The sequence below is a fragment of the Zootoca vivipara genome, chromosome 3, assembly GCF_965207765.1.
Source record: "Zootoca vivipara chromosome 3, rZooViv2.hap1.1, whole genome shotgun sequence".
In the NCBI taxonomy this organism is placed as follows: Eukaryota; Metazoa; Chordata; class Lepidosauria; order Squamata; family Lacertidae; genus Zootoca; species Zootoca vivipara.
In genome coordinates, this window is record NC_142586.1 from 43103422 (window position 1) to 43127058 (window position 23637).

Below are 23637 nucleotides of genomic sequence, written 5' to 3' on the forward strand. Positions count from 1 at the left end.
GCGGGAAGACCGCGGCGACACCAGCCGGCGTCTTCCACAGCAGCAGCAGCAGCGACCCCGTGCGCGCCTCACATCGCCACCAGCAGCCCAGCCACGAGCCACCCTCTCCCCCTCCCCACCTTGCTCGGTCGCGCGCCGGCCGGTCGCGCGCGTGCGCGAGCCCTAAGCTGAGTCCTTTCTCTCTCCGTGTCTCCCTCTCCTGCTTCTCTCTCTTTCTCCGAGCCTCCTCCATCCAGCACCGGCGCCGAGGATGGGCAGCGAGAGCGCGCGCAGGAGCAGCCCCGGCTCGGCCGCTCCCCCCTGCGCCCGCTCTTGCTCGTGCTGCTCCTCTTGCCCCGCTGCCCCCAGGGCGGCGCCTCGGCTGCGCTCCCGCCTTTTCCCACCGAGGACGGGTGAGTGAAGGAGTGGCTCCTCCCTCGGAGCACCTGCTCTAGCCGGCATGGGGGGGGGCGGCGGGGGGCGGGCGAGGGGTGAATTTTGGAGCGCTCTCGGTCTTCTGGGCAAGTGGCGGGCGGCTGCCTGAGGGGGACGAGTCAGTCAGTCAGCGGCATTCCTGCCCCGCAGGGAAAGGGAGCAGGCTCTCGCCTTTGGGCAGCCCCTCAAAGCTGAGGGGACCGTCTGAGGGAAGGAGAGCGAAAAAGGGAGCCTGTTCTTGGGACGAGGATAGAAACAACAGCTTCCCAATCTCCTCGGGTCCAGCGCCCCAGAAGCAAAGGCGAAGCATGGTTTTTGAATAGCACGTGTCCCTCTTGGCCTTCTGGGGTCACTGGGCACCCAGGAGGCATTTCCCTTCCTCCTCTCGCTCATCCCTTTTTTTTACCCATTTTGAATGCTCAGCCCAGCCAAAGAGACCTTTCTCTGAGAGCTGCTCCTTTCAGAGCAGCTATTAACTTTTCCTGATTTTTTTTGGTGGTTGTTTCGTTTCGAAAGAGAGAAGTGGGCGAAGTGAAGCTGTGGAGGTTTCCCCCCTCGACAGTCCCTTCATGCCCTTGCAGGCTTCTCTCCTTTCCCTCCTCCTCCTCCTGCTGCTCCTTGCCGTACAATGAAGTCTTTAAAAGAGATTCCTGCTTGCCCGCTAGCTGGCTGGGCTCGCGCCAGGACTTCTCCACTGGAGCGCTGGACCATTCCTCGAGACTAAGCAAGGAATGCCATCTATGCAGAAGAAGAGGGCACCCTGCACACCTGGCTCCCCAGGGCTGCGGTGATGTGATTGGGGGCCATAGGTAAGCCGTTAGGATGCTCTCAGGGCGAAGGCAGGAAGGAGACGCCAAGAATGAATGGCCAAAGCACTCCACCCCTCTTCTATGGTCTCCTTCCAGATGGGAGAAGGGGGATGTTGCATTACTGAAATGCCTTTTTCCTCTTCCCCCTCCCTTTATACCGCTGTAGGAGGTGTAGTATTTTCAGACTATTTTCAGCATTTCAGTAGTGCTCTGTGGAAGGGTTGTTATGACAGCAGTTTCTCTCTCCACTCACCCCCCCCCCACACCCCATCATTACTTTATAGACAGCATTGCTGGCTACATTAGACACATAGGTTTTTGAGCCTGTTGCTGAAGTAACTCTGCAATCTTGTAATCTTTGAAATATGAGTGCATACACACACACACACCTGAGTCAGTGTTTATTGTAATAACGGTTCTGTTGAACTGAGCATGTGTTAGTAATCCTACTATAATTCCTATTTGGGTTTCCAGTTTTCAGTGCATGTGTGTCTGTGTTTGTCAAATATGACAAAGGGACTTATGTTCTTTTATACTGCAGCAGCATAGGTTTTGGATTATAGGATGGAAATGCTTAAAAAACACACACACATTCACACACAATAAGTTTCACAGGCACAGTGAAATGTCTTTTGAATGCTGGTATCTACCTAGAAACCAAGGTTGTATTGCTTGATTTGTGAGCATTGACAATAACTTTTGAGAGCTCCCGGATTGCTGAAAACTAGGTAGTAATTGCTAATAGTTGAAACGTTGTTGGTAGTTCAAAACTATCAGTTCCATGGGTTTTTATGGCAATGAGTCAGTCTGTCATTACTAGTAACGGTTATGTCATGGAGGGTTTGCTTTTCTATCACCTTATGAAGCTGTAGCTCAAAATCTATTCCTCTAATTTCTCTTCCCCAAAAAATTATTTTCAGAAAAAATATAGCATTTGTATATATATGAATGGTGTCGCGTGTGAAAAAAGAAAGAATTGGTTCTTTGTTCTCTCTTTTTTTCACACGCGACACCATTGTATGCATATATATATACAAATGCTACATTTGTAGTTCCTTGTTTCATCTTAACCTTCACCTCCCCCCCCCGCCCCTTTAAGGTAAGCATTATTTCATTAGCCACATGTGGAGGGTTGTAACTTAAACATAGAATTCTACCTCCCCCTCATTTTAAAGGCTTTTGCATTTGTACCACTTTAGCCTAGATCTATGAGAAGTTTACCTCCATATATTTAGAAACCTTTGTTCTACGAGAATAGGAAAGGACTACAATAAAATAACTGGAGGAAGAAAAGAAATGGAAAATGCAACACAGTGCCTTTGTTTCAAAAAATAAAATGAAATAAAATAAGTGTCTAATATGTTCACCATAATATAGGGAATGAAAAATTAAATAGAATAATTGCTAGGTGCTAGTAATAAAGGGAATAAAATAAGAAATAATTGCATTTATAGACAAAGAGGAATTCTGCAGACTTGCCTTAGTACAAACATTGGTTAGATAAAGTAATTTATTAAGAAATTGGAATTAATTGAAACATTTGTTATTGGATTGTATATTACATCAAAGCAAATATCAACTGGATATTTTATCCCCTAAACTGAACCAACATCATGAACAGGCACCATGATCCAGGTAGCAGCAGTTGCTTCAGATACCTTACAGTTTGACATAAGCCTGTTGCTGCTGATTCAAAAAAACTCTGATGACGGTGCTTAGTTAGGAAAACTCCAGGCACTGAACCCAATCTGGAGATCCTCTGTGTGTGACAGGTGGCTGCATGCTTGCATGCTGTTGTGCATGAGGGCTCTCTATTTGCATCCACCATACAGATAGTTAGCTCCATTGGAGTGAGACTAAGGCAGGACTGGGGGAAACACTTTGATTCATTCGTCCCACTTCTTCAAGCAAATGCCAGCCAACCTACTCTTAAGAGATTAACATACGCACGCAGGCTTAATTCTGCAAAGATCACTGATATGATGGAACAGCCTTGGATGCTGAATAGAAAGGTTTAGCCCCCATCCACAAGCACATTTTAGGTATACAGTATGAGATGCACTCATTATGGTGACCTGCACCCAGATTGGTTTTGCCAAATCAGCATGAAATTCTCGTATCCCATCTACAACTGGGGAAAATCTTCATTGGATATGGGATTTGAACATTGCCTCCCCTTCTCTGCACCAGAATAATCACTGATGGGGTGAAGGTGAATTTTAGCATGGACTGAGTTTAGGATAATACTTCAACACAGGTATAGGGAAGATACTGTGGGCTTATTGTCTTTTAAGAAGGATTGGGCTGGCAATTCATACTTCTGTGTGTATTCTTTAATTATATACCTTGGATTTTGATTTATTAAAAGAAAATGTCAAAGTTCAACAGTATATGCTTATCTCGCTTTGTCTTTGTAACAGCTCTGTCAAGGTAAGAAGTTAGGCCGTACAAGTCCAAGGCCAATAGCTGAGCATTATGGCTGAGTGGATGGCTGAAGTAGTGGGGGGGGGTTTCAATCATCTCACTGGTTTATAAATCTGTATGACTAAATTGGTTAATTTTACCTACAAGAGTGGGGGGGAGGAAGAAATATGCTGGATAAAAGATATTTCCACTACTAATGCTCTTAAATGATAGTTTCATAAACCTGAAATATATGAATTATATTATTTCATGAAATAATATTTTAAGTACAGGGCTTTATGTAGGAAAATGTATATTTAATATAACACTATGAGAATTTACTGTGTTTTAAAAAACTAGAATGCAGCTGACTCCAAATGTTGATGGGGGGCATTTTGGAAAATGCTACCAAATTACCAACTTCTAATCTGTGTTAATCATATGCAATCAGTTGGTTTCTGTCCTGAAGAAGATATTATATTGGAAACAAACAAAACATTAAAATGGTGTGATACAGGTAAAGATATAAACTTCAGTAATGAATTAGAGAACAGTGGCTGAAATTCTTCACTGAAAAAGGGGAAATGGAAATAAAAAGTCCTTTCGAGGTTCCAAGGGCATGAAAAGTATTAATGTGATAACCAGAACAGACAACAATAAAGAATATAATGAAAATAACAATACTGTAATACTATATAATATTTAGAACTTTCAAGTGTTTAAGGCTCTTCACAGGCTTTGTTTCAGCAACCCTTATCTCTAGAATGGTTACAGTAGCCTAAATACAAATTCTTGTTAAAGATAATTGCATGAATTTTCACAAATTATTTGGCTGTGGTTCCCCCCCTTTCTTTGTTTTTTCTCTCTGCACCCAGAGAGGATAACAACAAAGTTTTCCTTTAAACATGCAATATATATATATATATATATATATATATATATATATATATATATTTTCAACTTAAATCATAAACCTTAATTATTTAAATCACATTAAGCATCTTGGGAGTGTTTTTGGGACCCCCTGAAACACATATGTTTCATGAGGGATTACAAGGAGGGGGGAAGGTAGGGGAAACCATGTTGCACAAACAGAAATTAATTGCACAATCAGATGGACATGACTTACTTATAATGGAGCTGGTTTGGGGTTTGTGGCCTATGATGTCCCTGTATATGCAGAGTGCATATATCCCCTGTACATTGATTCAACCTGTTAAATAAGGGAGACTTTTTAAGCTAGGACACCGACTCCCCTATGTTTCAGGACAGAATTTATGGGATATGGCAGTGGTATGAAAAAGTTTTTCAAAGATTTGATGAAGTGAAGGTAGGATTGAAGTTGTTGAGCGTTTTTTTTTTTTTAGGATTGAAGTTGTTGAACTTCTTTTAAGATTGAAGTTGTTGAGCTTCTTTTAGGGTTGGAGTTGTTGAGGTTTTTTTTTTTAGGATTTTACCCCAGGAAATAAACTGCCACAAGGGCCTAATTAAACCAACCAGCGGGCTGGATTAGGCCCCCAAAATGGACTTTGGACATGCCTGGGATATGGAGACCCTCCATGGTCATGTGTCAAGAGTGCTTGGGAGTTCCATCTCTTTTCTTTGGGTGCTTAAGGAAGAAATGCAGATATAATGCTCTGGGGCGTGGTCTCCCCCTCCCTGCTCAGTTCATTATCCTAAGCTTACAAATGTACCCTACATTTTACATAAAGGTTACACCCTTCCTTTCCCCCTAAATATAAAACCACAGAACAGTTGAGAAATCCTAGAACACTTGATAACATTTTCAACTGTACAATAAAAACTGCAACTAATATAATAAAACTAAACAAATAAAGCAATGGAATAAAACTGGAAAATTCACTTGTGATTCAGAAGAACAGATTCCTTCATGTAACATAATCCTGCAAATAGCTTGGAGCATGATGGCTGGTCCTTGCTTGGTAGCATTGACCATGGAGTGCTGGATTTGTTGCAGCAGGAGTGGTGAGCGGGATGACATTGTCCCTTTCTATGAAGTTATCATCTTCAGGTCTTTCAGTGGTACTGGAACGTGGTTTGATGTGAGATACATTTCTTGTGACTTTGCAGATTCCTGTCTGTGCAATGTCCGTTGTGTTCATGCAGAGTAGTTTCTTTCACTAATGGCATTGGGCAGGCACCTTCAGTGTACTCCTTTCAACACTTGCTAAAAACATTTTTGTTTTGGCAAGCCTATACAAACATGTAGATGGTGGACATGTGTTTTAATCTGGTTTTCAGTTTATTGCTGATTTTAATTGTCTTTGAATGTTTTACATAGCTGGATTTTTTTGCTGTTAATTCTGTTGTTTTATTCTATTTGTAAACTGTTTTGAGGTTTTACTACAATCACTTTGTATATAAAACTTGCTAAATAAATAAATAAATCCATAGCTGAGACCCACTTCCCAGTCTTCTAGGCATGCTGTAGCCCTGTGAATGAACTTTGCAGGACTTATATACCGCTGGTATTTTGTCATGATTATTTGATTAGTTATTTGGAATCCTCTTTTCTCATGTAAACAAGAGAGCAAAGTGTTGAGAGCTGATGATGGAGACATTCACATTGGTTTCACCATTGGTTTTGGTGGGAGTGTTTTAATTTAGCCCAAATTTGCTGTTGGTTTGTCACATTGCATTGTAATTGAGGAGAGTATAAGATCAAAAAGGTTTGGCATCTCCCTTGCCACTACTCCCCAACTCCAACCATTTTTGTTTCTCATTCTGGCAATGTACTATAAGCATTTACAGTGGCATTGCATAAAGCCTGCACAATGACAATGTTATGACAGTATTAATCAACCACACCATGCACAGACACAAGGGATCTAGTAGCAATATTATCCATGTCCATTAGGAATTACTCATGAATGCTATTGTACTTGACTTATGCTTGATGATTTAATAATTCCATCCTGCAACACCTTCATTCTAAACAAACTTTTTTGAAAGTAAGTTGCCCTGAAATCACTGGGGATTATTTCAGCTCATTGTTAAATAAATGGACAATCTTACTACAGTGGGTAAATGAAGACAGCATTTAAAAAGTATTATTATTGCATAGGCTAAGTAAGATGATGGGGCACATCATGAATTGCATGAATTCAAAGAGGGCTTGGTGGAAATCACAAATGTGGTATGTACTCTTACCAAGGTCAGGGATGCGGGTGGCACTGTGGTCTAAACCACTGAGCCTCTTGAACTTGCCGATCAGAAGGTCGGTGGTCCGAATCCCCACAACAGGGTGAGCTCCTGTTGCTCGGTCCCAGCTCCTGCCAACCTAGCAGTTCGAAAGCATGCCAAAAAGTGCAAGTAGATAAATTGGCACCACTCTGGCGGGAAGGTAAGCAGTGTTTCCGTGTGGTGCTCTGGTGGTCTCAGTGTTCCATTGCACCAGATGCGGCTTAGTCATGCTGCCCACATGACCCGGAAAAACTGTCTGAGGACAAACACCAGCTCCCTCGGCCTGTAAAGCGAGATAAGCGCCACAACCCCAGGGTCATCTGCTACTGGACTTAACTGTCAGGAGTCCTTTACCTTTACCTTTTACCTTACCAAAGTCAATATGCTTTTGCTGTTTCCATTGCTTCTCCTTTTTTCCTCTTTGTATTTTTGAATTTTGAATGTACTTTTACATAACCAGTTTTCACAGAGAATGATGAAATAAAAAATCAGTTCTTTGAAGCATGCATTGATAAGTTAAATAATTCAAAACCTGCATTTTTGAGAGTTCTAAAATAGAATGTAACAAGTGGCACCTGCAACAAAAACTTACACTGTGTGAATTCTTGTGCAAGATTATGTGCAAGTGTGGCAGAACACTTATTTTCCCTAAAAACTACCTCCTAAGTTGCAAGTGAGGTCTACTTCACACACTGCTGAGCAGCCTTAGAGTAATTCATGTGGATGTCATGAAAGCATTGATCCCTCCCTTAAGACAGCTTCTGTGTCTATACCTTCTGCATGGCGGACAGAAATTCAACAAGTGCACTGATGGGGACATGATCATCTGTGAATTCTGCCTGTTCAGCTGTTAAAGTCATGGGGAATAAAACATGGCAGCCCTGCAGACTGATGTAATGTTATGAGAATAAATGTACAAGTTATGCAGTGACAGTTTTATTATATAGGCATTAATTGGCTGTGTTCAGATATTCATTTCGATTTCATCTGCAGCCTGTGAACTAGTGCCATGGCTACACACTCCTCCCTCCCCTCCTCTACTAGTACATCAGCTTCAGGATAGAGATCATTGCTTACATTAACCCCAAATTCTTCATTACATCCAAACTTAGGAACTCTAGCTTAATGTTGATTATCAAACCCATGTAATAAACTAGGATCTGATCAGGGCTTATTATTCTGCCATGTTACCTGACATTAAACCAGACTTCTTACGGAAATGTAATGGGAGGTTAGGAACAACTTTTGCAAACTGAGTTTTCTAATGTTTACAGATTCATTTCCAATCCTTTCCAGTAACTTTTCCCAGAATTAGAATAAGTAAAAGTGCCACTTGCTTTAATAATGAACTCAGGTAGTGAGTGTCAACAGGATTGTAACCCAAACGGGGAAACAAGGGGAAAGAACCAGCTCGAATAGTGCAACCAGTTTGTCCAAATTCCAAAGCAAATGAGCACTATTTTGCCCAGAGCTTTAAGAGACTTTTGAAGACACATTTTCCCCATTTGGGGAAACAAGGGGAAAGTACCAGCTCGAATAGTGCAACCAGTTTGTCCAAAATCCAAAGCAAATGAGCACTATTTTGCCCAGAACTTTAAGAGACTTTTGAAGACTCAATAGTGCTTTGAATGGAGGTTCTGGAAGCCCCCAGGTGATCAGTGGGTGGGTGACTCCAGCCACCTGTCAGTCTTGGACTTCGAGTGGTAGGGAAGATAATAATGTGACCTACTGGCCAAGTCCAGTTCCTTACCCTAGTCATATAGTATCCTGGATGAAGTCATGGCTGGAACAGGAGCATTCTTGTTATGAGGGGGAAACTACTACAACATATATTTTCAAGACCCACCTATGCTAGATCTGGAGTCTCCAAGGATTAAACCCTCATCCCATATGGTCCTGGCCACCAGAATCCAGTTCTAATAAATATGTCTTGAACTGCTTCTGGAGGATGGCCAGGCAGCTCTGGCGACCTGCCTATATAGATGTGTTAAGGATTTTCTACTGTAAATGTAGCTGCACCTAAGTTAGAATACACACAGATAAAAGCAAGTTAAATTAAAATTTCAACAAGACAAGACAAGAAAATAATCAATTAAATAAAAAAAACCATCAAAAGATTGTGACGATATAGTACAATCACAAAAGCAGCAGCAGCAGCAAACTCCTCCCTCCCCTAATTTAAAACACTCACAGAAATAGTCGGGTAGAAATGGTTTTCACTTGCTGTTGACTAGTACTATATAAGGATGCCAAGGTTCAACTAAGGAAGGACAAATCTATGAATTTTGGTTTCTCTCACATTGTTATATTTCCAATCTTAGGTCCATGTCTCCACATTCCCACATCACTGTGATGTTAAAAAAAGAGGTTCTCATGAAAAGTCACCAGCATTTTAATGCAAATTTCTCCTGATACACATTTTTTAAAAAGTATTGCTTGTTCAGAGAGAAGCGTGAATTTCGAAGCATAGCTGCATTTCAGTTTGTGTATTAATTAAAGAGTTTTGCACTAAAATGTGAACCAGACCAAATTTCTTCCTTAGGCTGGCTCAACCCAAAAAGATTAAAGATTTGTCAGTGTAATTCACATTCATGGAGCAACCACCTTCTGTTCCTTTTCTGTGTCCCCATGGACCCAGAAACCTACTGGTGATAATGTTAGAGGCAGCAGCAAATACTGACAAAGTCCTGTCAGAGCATATTCTCCTGCCAGGGATGAGACTGGGGCCACCCTATTGGCATAATTTCTCCCAGAAAGAATGCCCTCTGGAAAAAAAAGCAGCATCCCCACCCACCCCAGGTTTATGAGATTAGTGGCTCCAGTCCATCCCCAGCTGGAGACGACACTCCTAGGACCACCTTTTGTCTTTCCCGTTGCCATAGGCAAATTGCTAGGCCTTAGGGGAATAGGTGAGGGACATCAGGAATGGTAGTTTTGGGGCAAGTAGAATCTTGGGCACCATTCTCAGCTTGGTATGACTCACAAGGCTGTGAATGCTCACAGCATTCCTAATATGAGAGTTGTCTATTTAAGTGTCCTTTGGGCACAAGGTGAGTATTATCCAAAAGCTGACTTATATCATAAATTCTATACTTGAAACATGATATACACACTAGCATTCTCCAGCAGGAGGAGAAGACACAAATCAGAGGGTACAACTTGTGCTTTTTCTCCCCTACAGCACAATAAAGAGAGTTTTGGTTCCTTCCCTCATTAGTGTTTTAAAGCCCTGTTGAAAGCATGCGAGTGAAGCTAGAGTTTTGCCTTCATCACCTTGAGCTTCAGGAGTTGAGGCAGTTAAGGGTAAGATATTTGGAGTAACTTTTTGCTCAGTTACAATTTTTGAACACATATCTATATACTTTGATTCTTTAAAATGTTATTAAATGTTTTCAGTATCGGCATTAGCAACACAAATATAACAGTGTGATCTTCAATATTTGAATCAGGGAATTGCAATCTCTTAAATACTTATTAACATATTCACACACAAATTAGCACATAACTTGTTACAGAAAGCCATACAAAATGCAAAACAGGAATTTAGACTGATGAAATTGTTGTGATTTATGTTCCAGGTGGTTCGGAATCTATCAGAACCACCTTTGTCATCAGGGCCTGGCAAGGACCCAAAGATCTCCTGCAATGCTTTTGCAAAGTTTTTGGCAGATAAAGTCGCTCAGATTCGGAAAGAGGTAGACTCCACCGTGGGAGCAGGGCCGGGGCGGGAGAGTGCCAGAGCCCTGTCTAGTCATGTTCTATGGGATCAATTCCAATCTGTTACCTCCGAGGATGTGGACAGGCTGCTTGGACGAGTGAAACTGACCACCTGTCTCCTTGACCCTTGCCCATCCTGGCTAATAAAAGCAAGTCGGGAAGGGCTGGGCGATGGGCTCCACGGGGTGGTGAATGCTTCCCTCTGTGAGGGAGTCTTCCCAGACCCGCTGAAAGAGGAGGTCATTAAACCGCTTCTTAAAAAAACATCTTTAGACCGGGCAAATATTGCTAATTATCGCCCAGTCTCAAATTTACCATTCTTGGGCAAGGTGATTGAGCAAGTGGTGGCTGAACTCCAGGCAAGCCTGGAAGAAGCGGACCATTTGGATCCCTTCCAGTCGGGATTCAGGCCTCATCATGGGACTGAAACTGCCTTGGTTGCACTGGTTGATGATCTCCAGCGGGCTAGGGACAAAGGTGAGAGCTGTTTCCTAGTCCTGCTGTATCTCTCAGTGGCTTTTGACACCATCGACCATAACATCCTTCTGGACCATCTAGAGGGGTTGGGAGCTGGGGGCACTGTCATACAGTGGTTCCGCTCCTTCCTCCTGGGCCGTGTTCAGAAAGTGGTGGGGGGGATCAGACCCCTGGGCTCTCACTTGTGGGGTGCCTGAGGGTTCTGTCCTCTCCCCCATGCTTTTTAACACCTACATGCAGCCGCTGGGAGAGATCATCAGGGGGTTTGGGCTGGGAGTTCATCAGTATGCGGATGATACCCAGCTCTACCTCTCTTTCAAATCAGAACCAGTGAAGGCAGTGAAGGTCCTGTGTGAGTGCCTGGAGGCGGTTGGAGGATGGATGGCAGCTAACAGATTGAGAATGAATCCTGACAAGACAGGAGTACTGTTTGTGGGGGACAGGAAGCGGGCAGGTGTGGAGGACTCCCTGGTCCTGAATGGGGTAACTGTGCCCCTGAAGGAGCGCAGCCTGGGAGTCATTTTGGACTCACAGCTGTCCATGGAGGCACAGGTTAATTCTGTGTCCAGGACGGCTGTCTACCAGCTCCATCTGGTACGCAGGCTGAGACCCTACCTGCCTGTGGACTGCCTCGCCAGAGTGGTGCATGTTCTGGTTATCTCCCGCTTGGATTACTGCAATGCGCTCTATGTGGGGCTACCTTTGAAGGTGACCTGGAAACTACAACTAATCCAGAATGCGGCAGCTAGACTGGTGACTGGGAGCGGCCGCCGAGACCACATAACACCGGTCTTGAAAGACTTACATTGGCTCCCAGTACGTCTCTGAGCACAATTCAAAGTGTTGGTGCTGACCTTTAAAGCCCTAAACGGCCTCGGTCCAGTATACCTGAGGGAGCGTCTCCACCCCCATCCTTCTTCCCTGACACTGAGGTCCAGTGCCGAGGGCCTTCTGGCGGTTCCCTCACCCTCCCATCAAAGGTCAGAGAGATAAACAACTACCTGACATTTAGAAAATACCTAAAGGCAGTCTTGCTTAAGGGAAGTTTTTAATCTGTGATATTTGATGTATTTTAATGTTTGTTGGAAGCCGCCCAGAGTGGCAGGGGAAGCCCAGCCAGATGGGTGGGGTATAAATATTATTATTATTATTATTATTATTATTATTATTATTATTAATGTTCAAAATGTTATGAATGTTGGCAGACACATGTATCTTATTCATATAAGAATGAGCAGATTTCCCTATTTATATGCCTCTTTCTTTCTTTCTTTCTTTCTTTCTTTCTAGTTTTGGGGGTTTGTTCTGCTCTTATCTAATTTAATGTAGGAAAATTTTAAAATTAATTCCAAAATTGCCACATGGACTATTGGCCACAGTTTAGTTCACATTATTTTTGTATTGTTTAACATTATTCTATACCATATGAGTATTTGGGGGGGGGGGTACCTGTTATATTTTAAGAGTATTATTATTAAGCAGTATAACATATCCATTGTTTGTCATGGACTAGTTGGATGCAGAGAGGTGGTGGAAGGAAAGATGGCTTAGAGCCCAAGTTGTCTTGGTGGGACAATGATGAGTGGGCAGAGGTAGAAGAGGGAGAAGAATGGGAAGCGGAGGTGTTGGAAGCTGAAGGGGTAACAGGGCTTAGTGAGCTGGGAATGTCCATAGCAGAGAAGTCCAGAATCAGAGGGAAAAGCTGAAACAGGGTAGGAGGGAAGCCAAGAGGCAAAGATGAGTCAGACTGGTGAAGAGTCACAGGTGTGACTCAGGGGGTAAAAAACTTCTATTTACTCATCTCCTGCCTTGTCCAAAGCAAAATGGCCTGGCAGTGGACATGGCAAGTTCTATGTTAGATTATCTGCCACCACCCACTCCATGTTATACATGCATGGTATGGTAGAATTGCCTTGCTAGTGTACTATTCTTCACATGTTTACTCAGTACTATTTGAGAGCCACAACAGCAGCAACAAGTTTGAAAAATATTTTGCTGAGCTCCTGCTTCTCCATCTGCACTACTAGATGCTATCATGGTAGGAATCCTCACCAAAGGAATTTATTATTGTTAATGTTCAAACACAATGCTATATCCAACTAAGTCCCTTTAAAATCAATGGCCTTGTTAGTCACAACTAATTCGAGTCTATTGATTTCAATGCATCTACTCTGAGTATAGCTTAGTTGGACACAACCCACAGAGAGTAAGTTACACATTTTACTCTTTTAAACATTGTAAGAGTACCCAAACCCTAAACCCTCTTGTCACTATGTTTGCTAGAGGCTTTGTTCCTCCATAACAGCAAGGAACAGAAACATCACCTGAGGTGTGCATAAATCCAAAAGAAAACGGTTTCACTGAGTTGATCCAGATGAAATATCTGGATCAAAATGAAATATATTCTCAGGTTTACAAAATGAAATATCTTCTCAGGTTTACACCTCATAAGGTTCCCCCCCCCTCCCCATGACATATTTAATCTTAGAAACTCAAAGTCCCATTTCGATGCTGGCTTTCTCTCAAGCTAGCCTTCCTACTGCTGAATCACAAGTTAAGAAATAGATGGTTTTAAACATGCTTTTTTGGTCTGGGGAAGCTCTGCGTCTTATCTTCCGGAACCCATCCTATAGGCACGCAGAATAATGACTTGCTCTCATTTGTAAGTTACTGAGACTGGGTTTTTTTAAGGATTTATATCCAGTGTTAGGACTAGTTCAGAAACACTGTTTGTTTTATTTAAATACAGCTAGTATTTCTTTTGCTTTAATAGCTATCTTAGAGACTTCTTAGAAACTCAAAGTCCCATTTCGATGCTGGCTTTCTCTCAAGCTAGCCTTCCTACTGCTGAATCACAAGTTAAGAAATAGATGGTTTTAAACATGCTTTTTTGGTCTGGGGAAGCTCTGCGTCTTATCTTCCGGAACCCATCCTATAGGCACGCAGAATAATGACTTGCTCTCATTTGTAAGTTACTGAGACTGGGTTTTTTAAAGGATTTATATCCAGTGTTAGGACTAGTTCAGAAACACTGTTTGTTTTATTTAAATACAGCTAGTATTTCTTTTGCTTTAATAGCTATCTTAGAGACCTGAGGTTGAGTATTGAGCCTTTGCTTGGGCAGTCTTGCCCACACTACATAACTATTCTGCCTCAAGGCACTTAATTACTAGGAGGATAGCTGATCTCTGGCTCTTCCCTTTGAGATACTATAGGTCTGGATTCTATGTGCTCAGAGTAAAGTATTAAAATACAGGTGGTGATGGCACTACCATCTGTAAATTACACCAGGGGCATTTCAGTGGTCCTTAATACATTGGAAACTGTAGCTCTTTAATTAGTATACGTGCTTCCCTTCAGTATATCTTTCTGCGGCATGCCTGGCATTTGACCTCTTCCTCAAACTACAGTAGTTCATAAACTGTTTAGGATGATTGTCATTTTATTTGGTCTTATGCAGACTTCTTTATAGCAGAAACATTTGAAATAAATAAAACTACAGTACTTTCAAAATAATGATGATTATTATATGTAGTTAGAAATGTGATTAAAATCCCACAGTAGGGGTAAAATATATTTATTTTAAAAGCAAATAAATTTATAAGAAGTTCTCTGAATAGAGAATATGCTGCAGATAATTGTTAACAGTTTTAATCTCTGTTGAAATCAGAAATTTTCTCGTATAACAAGCAAAGGTTAGCTCCTTAGAAATAGATTCTGTATAGCAAATGAAATATAGATTATGTATTTATTATCAAGGGCTCTATATTTCACTGTAAGACTAGCAAGTCACCTATAGACATTAGGATCCATATAACAGTCCACAAATAGTGCCTGAATTTGGACAGTTTCAGAGAAGCTTTTAATGCGGAGATATTATTTTGAGAGCATATATTAGGACAGGATCCAGGTGAGCATTTGCTCCATTGACTGTTTTGTTTTTTAATAGGGCTATCACAGCTTCTTATGTAGCAATGTGGAGTAGACCCACTTTTGACAGCGCTTTCTAGAAGGGATGTCATCTACTTGGCCACCTCAACCAACATTTCTACATTACGTTATAATAAAAGGTTCATGGTTGAACTAGGGGATGCAATTTTGACTGTTTTGCTTTTAATTTGAAAATGTCACAGTGATATAATTTTCTTTTGCTTTCCTTGACTGTTTATTGCACTCAGCAATTATGATTTTTTTTCCCCTTGCTGAGCAGCTTTGTAAAATATTTATTTTCCCCTCATAATAATTAATTATACAATTAATGTTTTCCTCGCCCTCTAGAATATGCTGTGCCAATATTATTATTATTAGCAAACTGTGAGGTAAAATTGTAGAGCTTTAAGGGAGCCATGGTCATTGTTGTTCACCGAAGGCATTCCATTAATTCCATCCATAGCACGTACCATCTTGTCATTGTTTTCCTTATTTTGGTAATATTTGTTTACCAAAAGTACATGGAGGGACACAGGAAAAGATGTTTATTGTTTGACATGGCTTTTCCCTCTTTTTACATAGGGCTACTCATTTTCGGCATGTTCTTGTGCAATCATATCTAGTTTGTTGCTAAGCCACTGGCAAATGTTGGAGGAATGACTGAAATATTCTGTGGTGGCTGGTAAGCATTTAAGCATCCCAATTTAAATAAGTAATTGCCGGGCTCATTCTCTTTTCTTTTCCAAAATTATTTGACATTGCAAACCTGCAATACTTAGTATTTGTCCTGTGTTTTATGTGAGAGGTGGGGAAATGCAACCAGCCAGAAATTACCAGCCTTTCACGGATCACTTTGGCATACGGAAAGGGCCACCCACCTGTCAATCACAAGGCATCATATAACATCAGGAGATTGTAAATTTTATCTATTCAAGTTGCAGCTATAAAGGAAGTATCAGGGCAACAGGAAAATGTGCAGAAACTCAAGAAGTTCTGGATTTTGCATGCAAAAGAAGAATCATGAGTGCACATTGCAGGACCTGCAGTTTGAACTTTCCCATACCTAGTGTCATCAGGCACTGTAAAGGTGGATGTGGCTCACTAATAATACGTAGCTTGGCAGGCTTGGTGTGGCTATTAGACCCTTGGGCTGGTTGTGGCCCACCATTCTACACACTAACATAATTGAAAAGCAGCAAATGAGTTTCTTTCTGTCATACATATTTTGTGTGTATTTAGCATGCAGAATATTCACTTGCAGGTTCTAGAATGTGGAAGGTTTTATTTAGACTATACAGAACAGGATGGTGATTAAACCTAAGTGTAGCAAACAACAGAAACCTCTCTGTATGCAATTTCATTAAATCACAAGTAGACGCCTTCTGTCTACACAACAATAATAAAAGATGCAATATTAAACTGAATTATTCCATAAATAAGTAGATTTGTTGTAAATAACATGCAACTGTGTCTGGCTGTAAGCAGATCCTTAATTCTAATTATATCAAGTTGAATTATTATCGTTGAAGACAGCTAAACCACTAAATTAAAGTTAGGCTTTCATTTAAAAACAACAACACTTTTATGGGCTTGAATCTTGGCATATGAATGCAGCAGAAAATTAGAAAATTGTTATTAGATCAATGCAGCCTAAAATATATTTTAGCAGTGATAATTTAAAAATTGTACTCATTTGGGTGGCTCTTGCGGCAATACAGCGAAAAACAGTTCTTTCCTAATTTTGCTCTCTAACATTCTGATGGAGTCCCAGTAACTGGAACTGGGTATGTCTGTAGCCTCAATACCTTGCAAATCTTTAGCATCAACAATCCTATTAAAACCTCAATGGCTTTTGGCACATCTCTTTTGAAATTTTTGGCTATGTAGTGATTAAGAAATTCTCCTTTGTGCAATATCTTCTAAACTATTATCAGCAGATAAGGACATGTCACATCTCCATTGTGAAGTTCTTACTTCACAATTGTGAAGTTCTTACTTCCCATTTGTCTAATATTTAAACTTTCTTTTCAATAGCTTTAAAGGGTCAGTGGTACTGGAGAATGTAACTGATCACCCTTGATTTGACCTTTGGAAATCTGAGGCACATTTAGTTGCATTCAGTTTTGTTCCATTTTACTTCTCCCATTTGTCAATAGGTAAAACTTTTCAAGTTCCCAGGAAAACAGTACCTCCTTATGAACAGATGCCCTAGACAAGCTTTCTTTTGTGTGAATATGTTTCATTCAGTAAAAGGGGTGGTATAATGAACATGTCAGCTTAATTTTCAGTAAAAATGCTTGATTTCCTTTTGCTGAAATGAGAGGAGCAATCACAGGAGTTATGAAAGGAGAACTCTATTCATGAGCACTGGAAGTTTGATAACATGAAGTGCAATAGTGGGAAATGGCCAGGCTTTGAAGCATAGGACAAAACTCCTTTTAGTAAAGCAACTGAGCACTATGGAAGTTCCACTGAACAAGGAACAAACATATAGACATTAAATTCTGTACAATGGAGCACAACGCTTTGTCCAAAATATTGGTGGCTGAATTAATACGTCTTCTCTAGCTTTGCAGCAATACTAAAATGACATTCACCACAAACTCCATATAATACGAGGCACATATTATTATTTTTAAAAAACTAAATGTAATGGTATGACATCTAATATTTTGTTGGTTTTGTGGGGTCAATAAATATAATGATGAAGAATACATTGCAGAACATTTTCTTATGATGTGCAAGGTTTCAGGGACTTTCCTACATTGAACTAAGAGAGAAAGTAAAACAATATCACTGTCATAAAGAGGGGGAAATAATTTGTGCTAAAGACTCATTAGCACCCTGAAGCCATAGTATAATTTATTTATAAAAAAAAGGTGTATAGGATTGTGATTTGAGTCCCTGTCACCCAGTAGCTCTGTGTTCTCTGAGTCAGCACTTAGTGCTGAACCATATAAAGGCTGCAGACTGAAGCAGAAGTCACCACCCACCCTTTTTGTTCTCAGGTACCCATATATGTTTATTTTAAGGGGAGGTTAGGTGATTTGAGCTCATCTTTTAGTAGAAAAGTGGCAGAAATGGAAAGGATTAGGTATATTTCCCCCATGTAGCGGCACCTTTACAGTCAAACTCGATGTGTGGGACAGTTGTGTCTCGTTTTTGTATGAGTTTGCCTTATTAATGTAGTATAAAACAAGGATGAGGGTCAAGTTGCTGCACAGTCAAAGGAGTTCACAATGAAAGAAACAAAATCCAGCCTTCCTCCATCTTGCCTAGCTAAGTTGTGCTCTTTTAAGTCATATTTTCCCCAGCCTACCTTCAGTAGTGGAAGTGAGCCAGGCAGGGAGAAAATGCCATAAATCTACAGAGCACAGCAAGGTGTGTTGAAAGAAGGAGCAAATTTAACTCTGTTTTCTCACATGCTCATTTTGCAGTATAGAGTGGACCCCTATCCCTGCTCTATAAATTAACAATACAAGTACGCGTTTTAAGATTCATGTTAATTTGCTCTGCACATCTAGTTTGCAGAGTCTGAAGATCCATTTTGCAACACAGAAACCTCCATGTGTTTAATGACTGCCCATACAGTGGCCTGTAATTCATATACCCCAATGGCCTGCATACCATACATAAGAGATAAGATAAGATATCTTTATTGTCATTGTCCCCTTGCGGGAACAACGAAATTACTCGGTTGCTACATCCACTCAGATAAAGCATTCCGCATAATCCAAAATTACAAAATTACATACAGCCGACATGAACAGAACATTTGCAAAAAGCTTATGCTTCTAGTTACTTTCAGTTAATTTGGCTGGAGTGTCGTTTTCCTGAGATCAAAAAATTGTGCAAGATGCCTTTTGCATTTCATCAAGTTAACAAATTAGGACATGTAGTTTCCCACAGTAGTATTTTGAATTTTTGTTTGTACCTTGCTTTTGTTAAATCAGTAGCCACTAAGACTTGCTCCTATTACGCATCTAAGTCCATCAGAAAGTGACTGCTAATTATTTCCCTATGTCCTAGACAGGTTGAAACTGTCACTTCTGTTTAAAACATACAAATGCTCCTTATTCACCTAACTATAATGGAACTGTCAAATTATGGCTATGTCAGACCAGAGCCAGGACACACAAATTCAGAAGATAGACTCAGAAAAATCTGTTTATTCTTATTTTTATCTGCTGAACTCAGTGCTTGCTTTATATATTGCTATTTCATTAGAAGTTAAGGTTTTAATTATACCTGTAAACCACCCTGAATGAAGTGCATGCATTAGAATAGTGGGGTAGGTTTGCATTTAAATAAAATAAATGAAATTATTGGAAGATGGGGGTAAAACTTAGGAGGAAGGCCTTGATGGGCCAAGATAGAAAGGAGATATTAATGATGAATGATATTCTGTTGGGGGGAAAGATCCCAAATACATGGAAAGAGGCATATATAACATTGATTCCAAAGCCGGATACGGACGGCTTAGAAGTTAAAAATTATAGACCAATCTCACTATTGAATAATGATTATAAACTTTTTGCAGATATAATGTCCAAGAGATTGAAAGAAGTTTTAAATCAAATAATACATAAGGATCAGGCTGGTTTTCTTCCTGGTAGACAGTTAAAGGATAATGTAAGACACATAATAGATGTAATAGAATATCTGGAGACCAAGATAGATAAACCAGCTGTTTTGATGTCTGTAGATGCTGAGAAAGCTTTTGACAATATATCTTGGCAATTTATGAAGAGGAATTTGGAATCAATGGTTGGGAAGAATACATTCGTGAATGGGATCGAGGCGATTTATTCAGAGCAAAAGGCAAGATTGATAATTAATAACACCCTAACAGAATATCTTGAAATTACAAAAGGAACTAGACAGGGCTGCCCTTTATCACCGTTATTGTTCATCATGGTCCTGGAAATATTATTGATCAGATTAAGAGACCTATCTACAATTAGAGATATTAAAGTAGGTGCAAAGCAATTTAAAGTGAAAGCCTTCGCAGATGATTTAGTTTTAACATTGGAAAATCCAAAGGAAAGTGTTGCAGAAGCAATAGAAGTAATGGAGAAATTTGGCCAATTGGCAGGATTCAAATTAAATAGACAAAAAACCAAGGTTATGGCAATGAATATGACGAAAGAAGAAAAACAGGAATTACAGTTAAAACATGGACTCGACGTGGCTAAAAAGGTAAAATATCTGGGAATATGGATGACAGCAAAGAATATTAATCTTTATAGTGACAACTACGAACAAGTATGGAAGGAAATAAAGAAAGACCTGGAAAGATGGACTAATATGAAAATGTCATTCTTAGGAAGAATCGCAACAATAAAGATGAATGTATTACCTAAGATGTTATTCCTATTTCAAACTATACCTGTGGTTAAAGGTACGAGGCAATTCCAAGAGTGGCAAAAGATTTTATCAAGATTTGTCTGGCAGGGGAAAAAACCTAGAATAAAATATAAAATTTTGGTAGATAAGAAAGAAAGAGGTGGATTCGCCCTGCCAGACTTGAGGCTCTATTATGAAGCGTCTTGTATCTGTTGGATAAAAGAATGGATAACTCTAGAGAATACGGACTTGTTAGATTTGGAAGGTTTTAACAATAGATTTGGATGGCATGCATATTTATGTTATGACAAAAAGAAATCACATACCGGGTTTACGAATCATGTGATAAGAAGATCTCTATACGAGGTGTGGGAAAGAAATAAAAGGCTGTTAGAGACTAAAACACCCTGGTGGGTCTCACCAGCAGAGGTATTAACAGTTAAGAAAGTAAATATGGAGAAGAGGCGGGCCACGTATGAGGAAATCTTGACGAAAACGGAAAAAGGATGGAGTTTAAAACCTTTTGATGACATTAAAGGAGTATTAACAGGATGGATAGAATACCATCAAATAAATGATGTGCTTAAAGAAGATAGAAAAATAGGTTTTGAGGATAAAAGATCCAAATTTCAAATAGAAGTGCTAGAAGGCAAAACAAAGCTTTTGGCAAAGATGTATGATTTGTTGTTGGAGTGGTATACAAAAGATGAGTTGACAAAAGAAGTGATGATTAAATGGGCAAAAGATTTGGGGCATAATATTGAATATGATGCGTGGTTGAAATTATGGAATCAAACTTTAAGATTTACAGCATGTACTGCCTTGAAAGAAAATGTATATAAGATGATGTATAGATGGTATTTAACTCCAGTTAAATTAGCTAAAATGTATAGAATGAGTGACAAAAGTTGCTGGAAATGTAAAGAGAAAGATGGTGAATTTTATCATATGTGGTGGACATGCGAAAAAGTTAAAAGATTTTGGGAAAGTTTATATAACGAATTGAAAAAGATGTTTAGATATACTTTTCCAAAAAAAACAGAAGCATTTTTGTTAGGAATAATGGGAGGAGAGATTAGAAAAGAAGATCAAACACTGTTTATGTATGCAACAACCGCGGCTAGGACTTTGTTAGCCCAAAAATGGCAATTACAGGAATTACCTACAATTGTGGAGTGGCAGACAAAAATGATGGACTATGCTGAACTTGCTAGATTGACATGCAAGATTCGTGACCAGGGGGAGACAAGGTTTCAAAAGGACTGGAGTAAATATGTGGACTATATGGAGAAAAACTGTAGATCGTTAAAAACTCTCGCAGGATTAAAATAAACCTTACGAATTGACCAATATGACAAAAAAGGAACTGCAAAAAAGGGAATTAATAAGAAACCCGCATGAAGGGAGGGGGGGAAGTCATAGCTCGGCGGAGCAAGGTAAAAGATGTGAATATAAGATTTTGTATAAAAGATTGGTTTTGTTAATTTGTTGAATTTGGAAAATGGAATAAAATGTATTTTTTTAAAAAAAGATAGAAAGGAGATATTAAACAGAATTCAAGAAGCAAAAACCAAGGCATTCAACATCATGCTATTACAAAAGTTCTGTCTTCTGCAGCATATCAGCTTGTCAGGCAGAACAACCCCCCTCCTTCTACATTCTGTTCTAGGGTTTCACCCTACCCCACCCCACCCAGAGTCAATTTTATGGATCACAGGGGCATGGGCATGGGCATATTTTGTTTTATTATATTTCTATGCCACTTTTCATTCAAATGAATCCCAAAGCAGCTTACAAGCAATAAATAACAATAACATGATATATTGTAATAGAGGATCACAAATACAACATAAAACATATAGAATAATTAACAAATCATCAGTGAGATTCCACAAATCTCTAAGGACAGACCATCTTTATCAGTTTCTCAATTGTGAAGGAGGGAAAATGCCACCAGCAACTCAAACCTCACCAGGAAGACATCCATCAATTCAGAGCTGTTGATTTAACCCCTCCTGATTAACCAATCATCAATATTTGGGAAGTGGCTTGAAAGGAAAATATGACGTCTATTAGAGTAAGAATTGATGTTAGTCAGACATCTGAGAGTTGTTTTATTTCATTTGGGAAGACCATAGCCATTTGTTTGGCTTACAAAATACTGCAGCAGTAAATGTGGAAAAACAAGTAGCAACTTGTACTTACTAATAGAGTCATCTGTATCTCTCCTTTTAAAAATATATTTTTAACGAATATTTCTGGAAGAACCTAAAGTAGGGTGCTATATTTTCAAACTATCCTCTGCCTATGCCAATCTGGCACATTGTTTTTCTTGTAAAGGTAGCATGCATCTTAACCTGATGACTACTATCCCAGCAAACCTGCTAACTTATAGACATGTTTTGGGTGCAGTTCAGGCAACAAGTCAGTTGTTTTTCATAAAAATTGGTTCTTTCTCTGATATTTTCCATTGTGTACACAACTATAATAGTCCATTCTTAGAACCCAGGTTAGGACCCAATTCTAGTCCAGGTTAGAACCCAATTCTACACATCTTTGTCCAGAAGTGATGAATGTAATAAATAAACCTTACTTAATAAGTAAATGTTCATGATTGGAGCCTTATAATGCCAGCCAAGTCATTATCATTGGTGGTTGTCATTGCCTGCATTTAACACCCAAGTGTGCCAACAACTGTTTTAAGAATGTCCTACCTGCCTATTGCCTTTCTTAATTGGGAATTAAATATCATATTAAAAGGTCAGAGGTGGAAATATTATGCTAATTTATAATGTTATAGCCAATGGTCTTTTAAAGCAGACACTGACATTCCACAATTGCTCACACAAACAACATCAAAGGTTGTAGGTTGTATATAGTAACTGAGAAAGTTAATTCATCTGAAATAGATGTGAGTTACACAGTACTTATCTTCAGAGTGGACCTTTTCATCTCATTCCAGGATAAATGATGCACAATTCTATTCCACTGTAAAGTTCTAGAGCATTGTAATCAATGCCATTTGCTGTGGCTGCCACTATTATGTAGTATCATCACACTATGCATTCATTTGGCAAAATTGCAGCCCAATTGACATTTAAAATTCAGCGCTGTTCACTTTTGCGGTTCTGCTTACAATGTGTTCAGTCCTCCAGTTGCTTTTTTTTCTTGGCATCCCCTGCCTTCTGAAGAATCCTTGGTAGATTGCTCTCTGTAAGAATAGTAAGCAACAGCAGACGTAGTAAGCAATTTTTTGGCTGAGGGCCATGATATCTATCAGCTCCACTTTGATCAAATATGATGTGATTGAACTGCCTTTCATTTCTTTAGATACAAC

General features: G+C 39.8%; 1 protein-coding gene across 1 annotated transcript in view; it reads left to right on the forward strand.

Moving 5' to 3' along the window:
- The first annotated feature begins 250 nt into the window (after positions 1–250).
- The window catches only part of FUT9 (fucosyltransferase 9), a 56895-nt gene continuing 33508 nt past the window's right edge, over positions 251–23637 (forward strand). Inside the window, exon 1 of the mRNA XM_035110684.3 lies at positions 251–392. Coding sequence (XP_034966575.2) covers positions 251–392 — 142 coding nt within the window. The remainder of the gene's footprint in view (positions 393–23637) is intronic.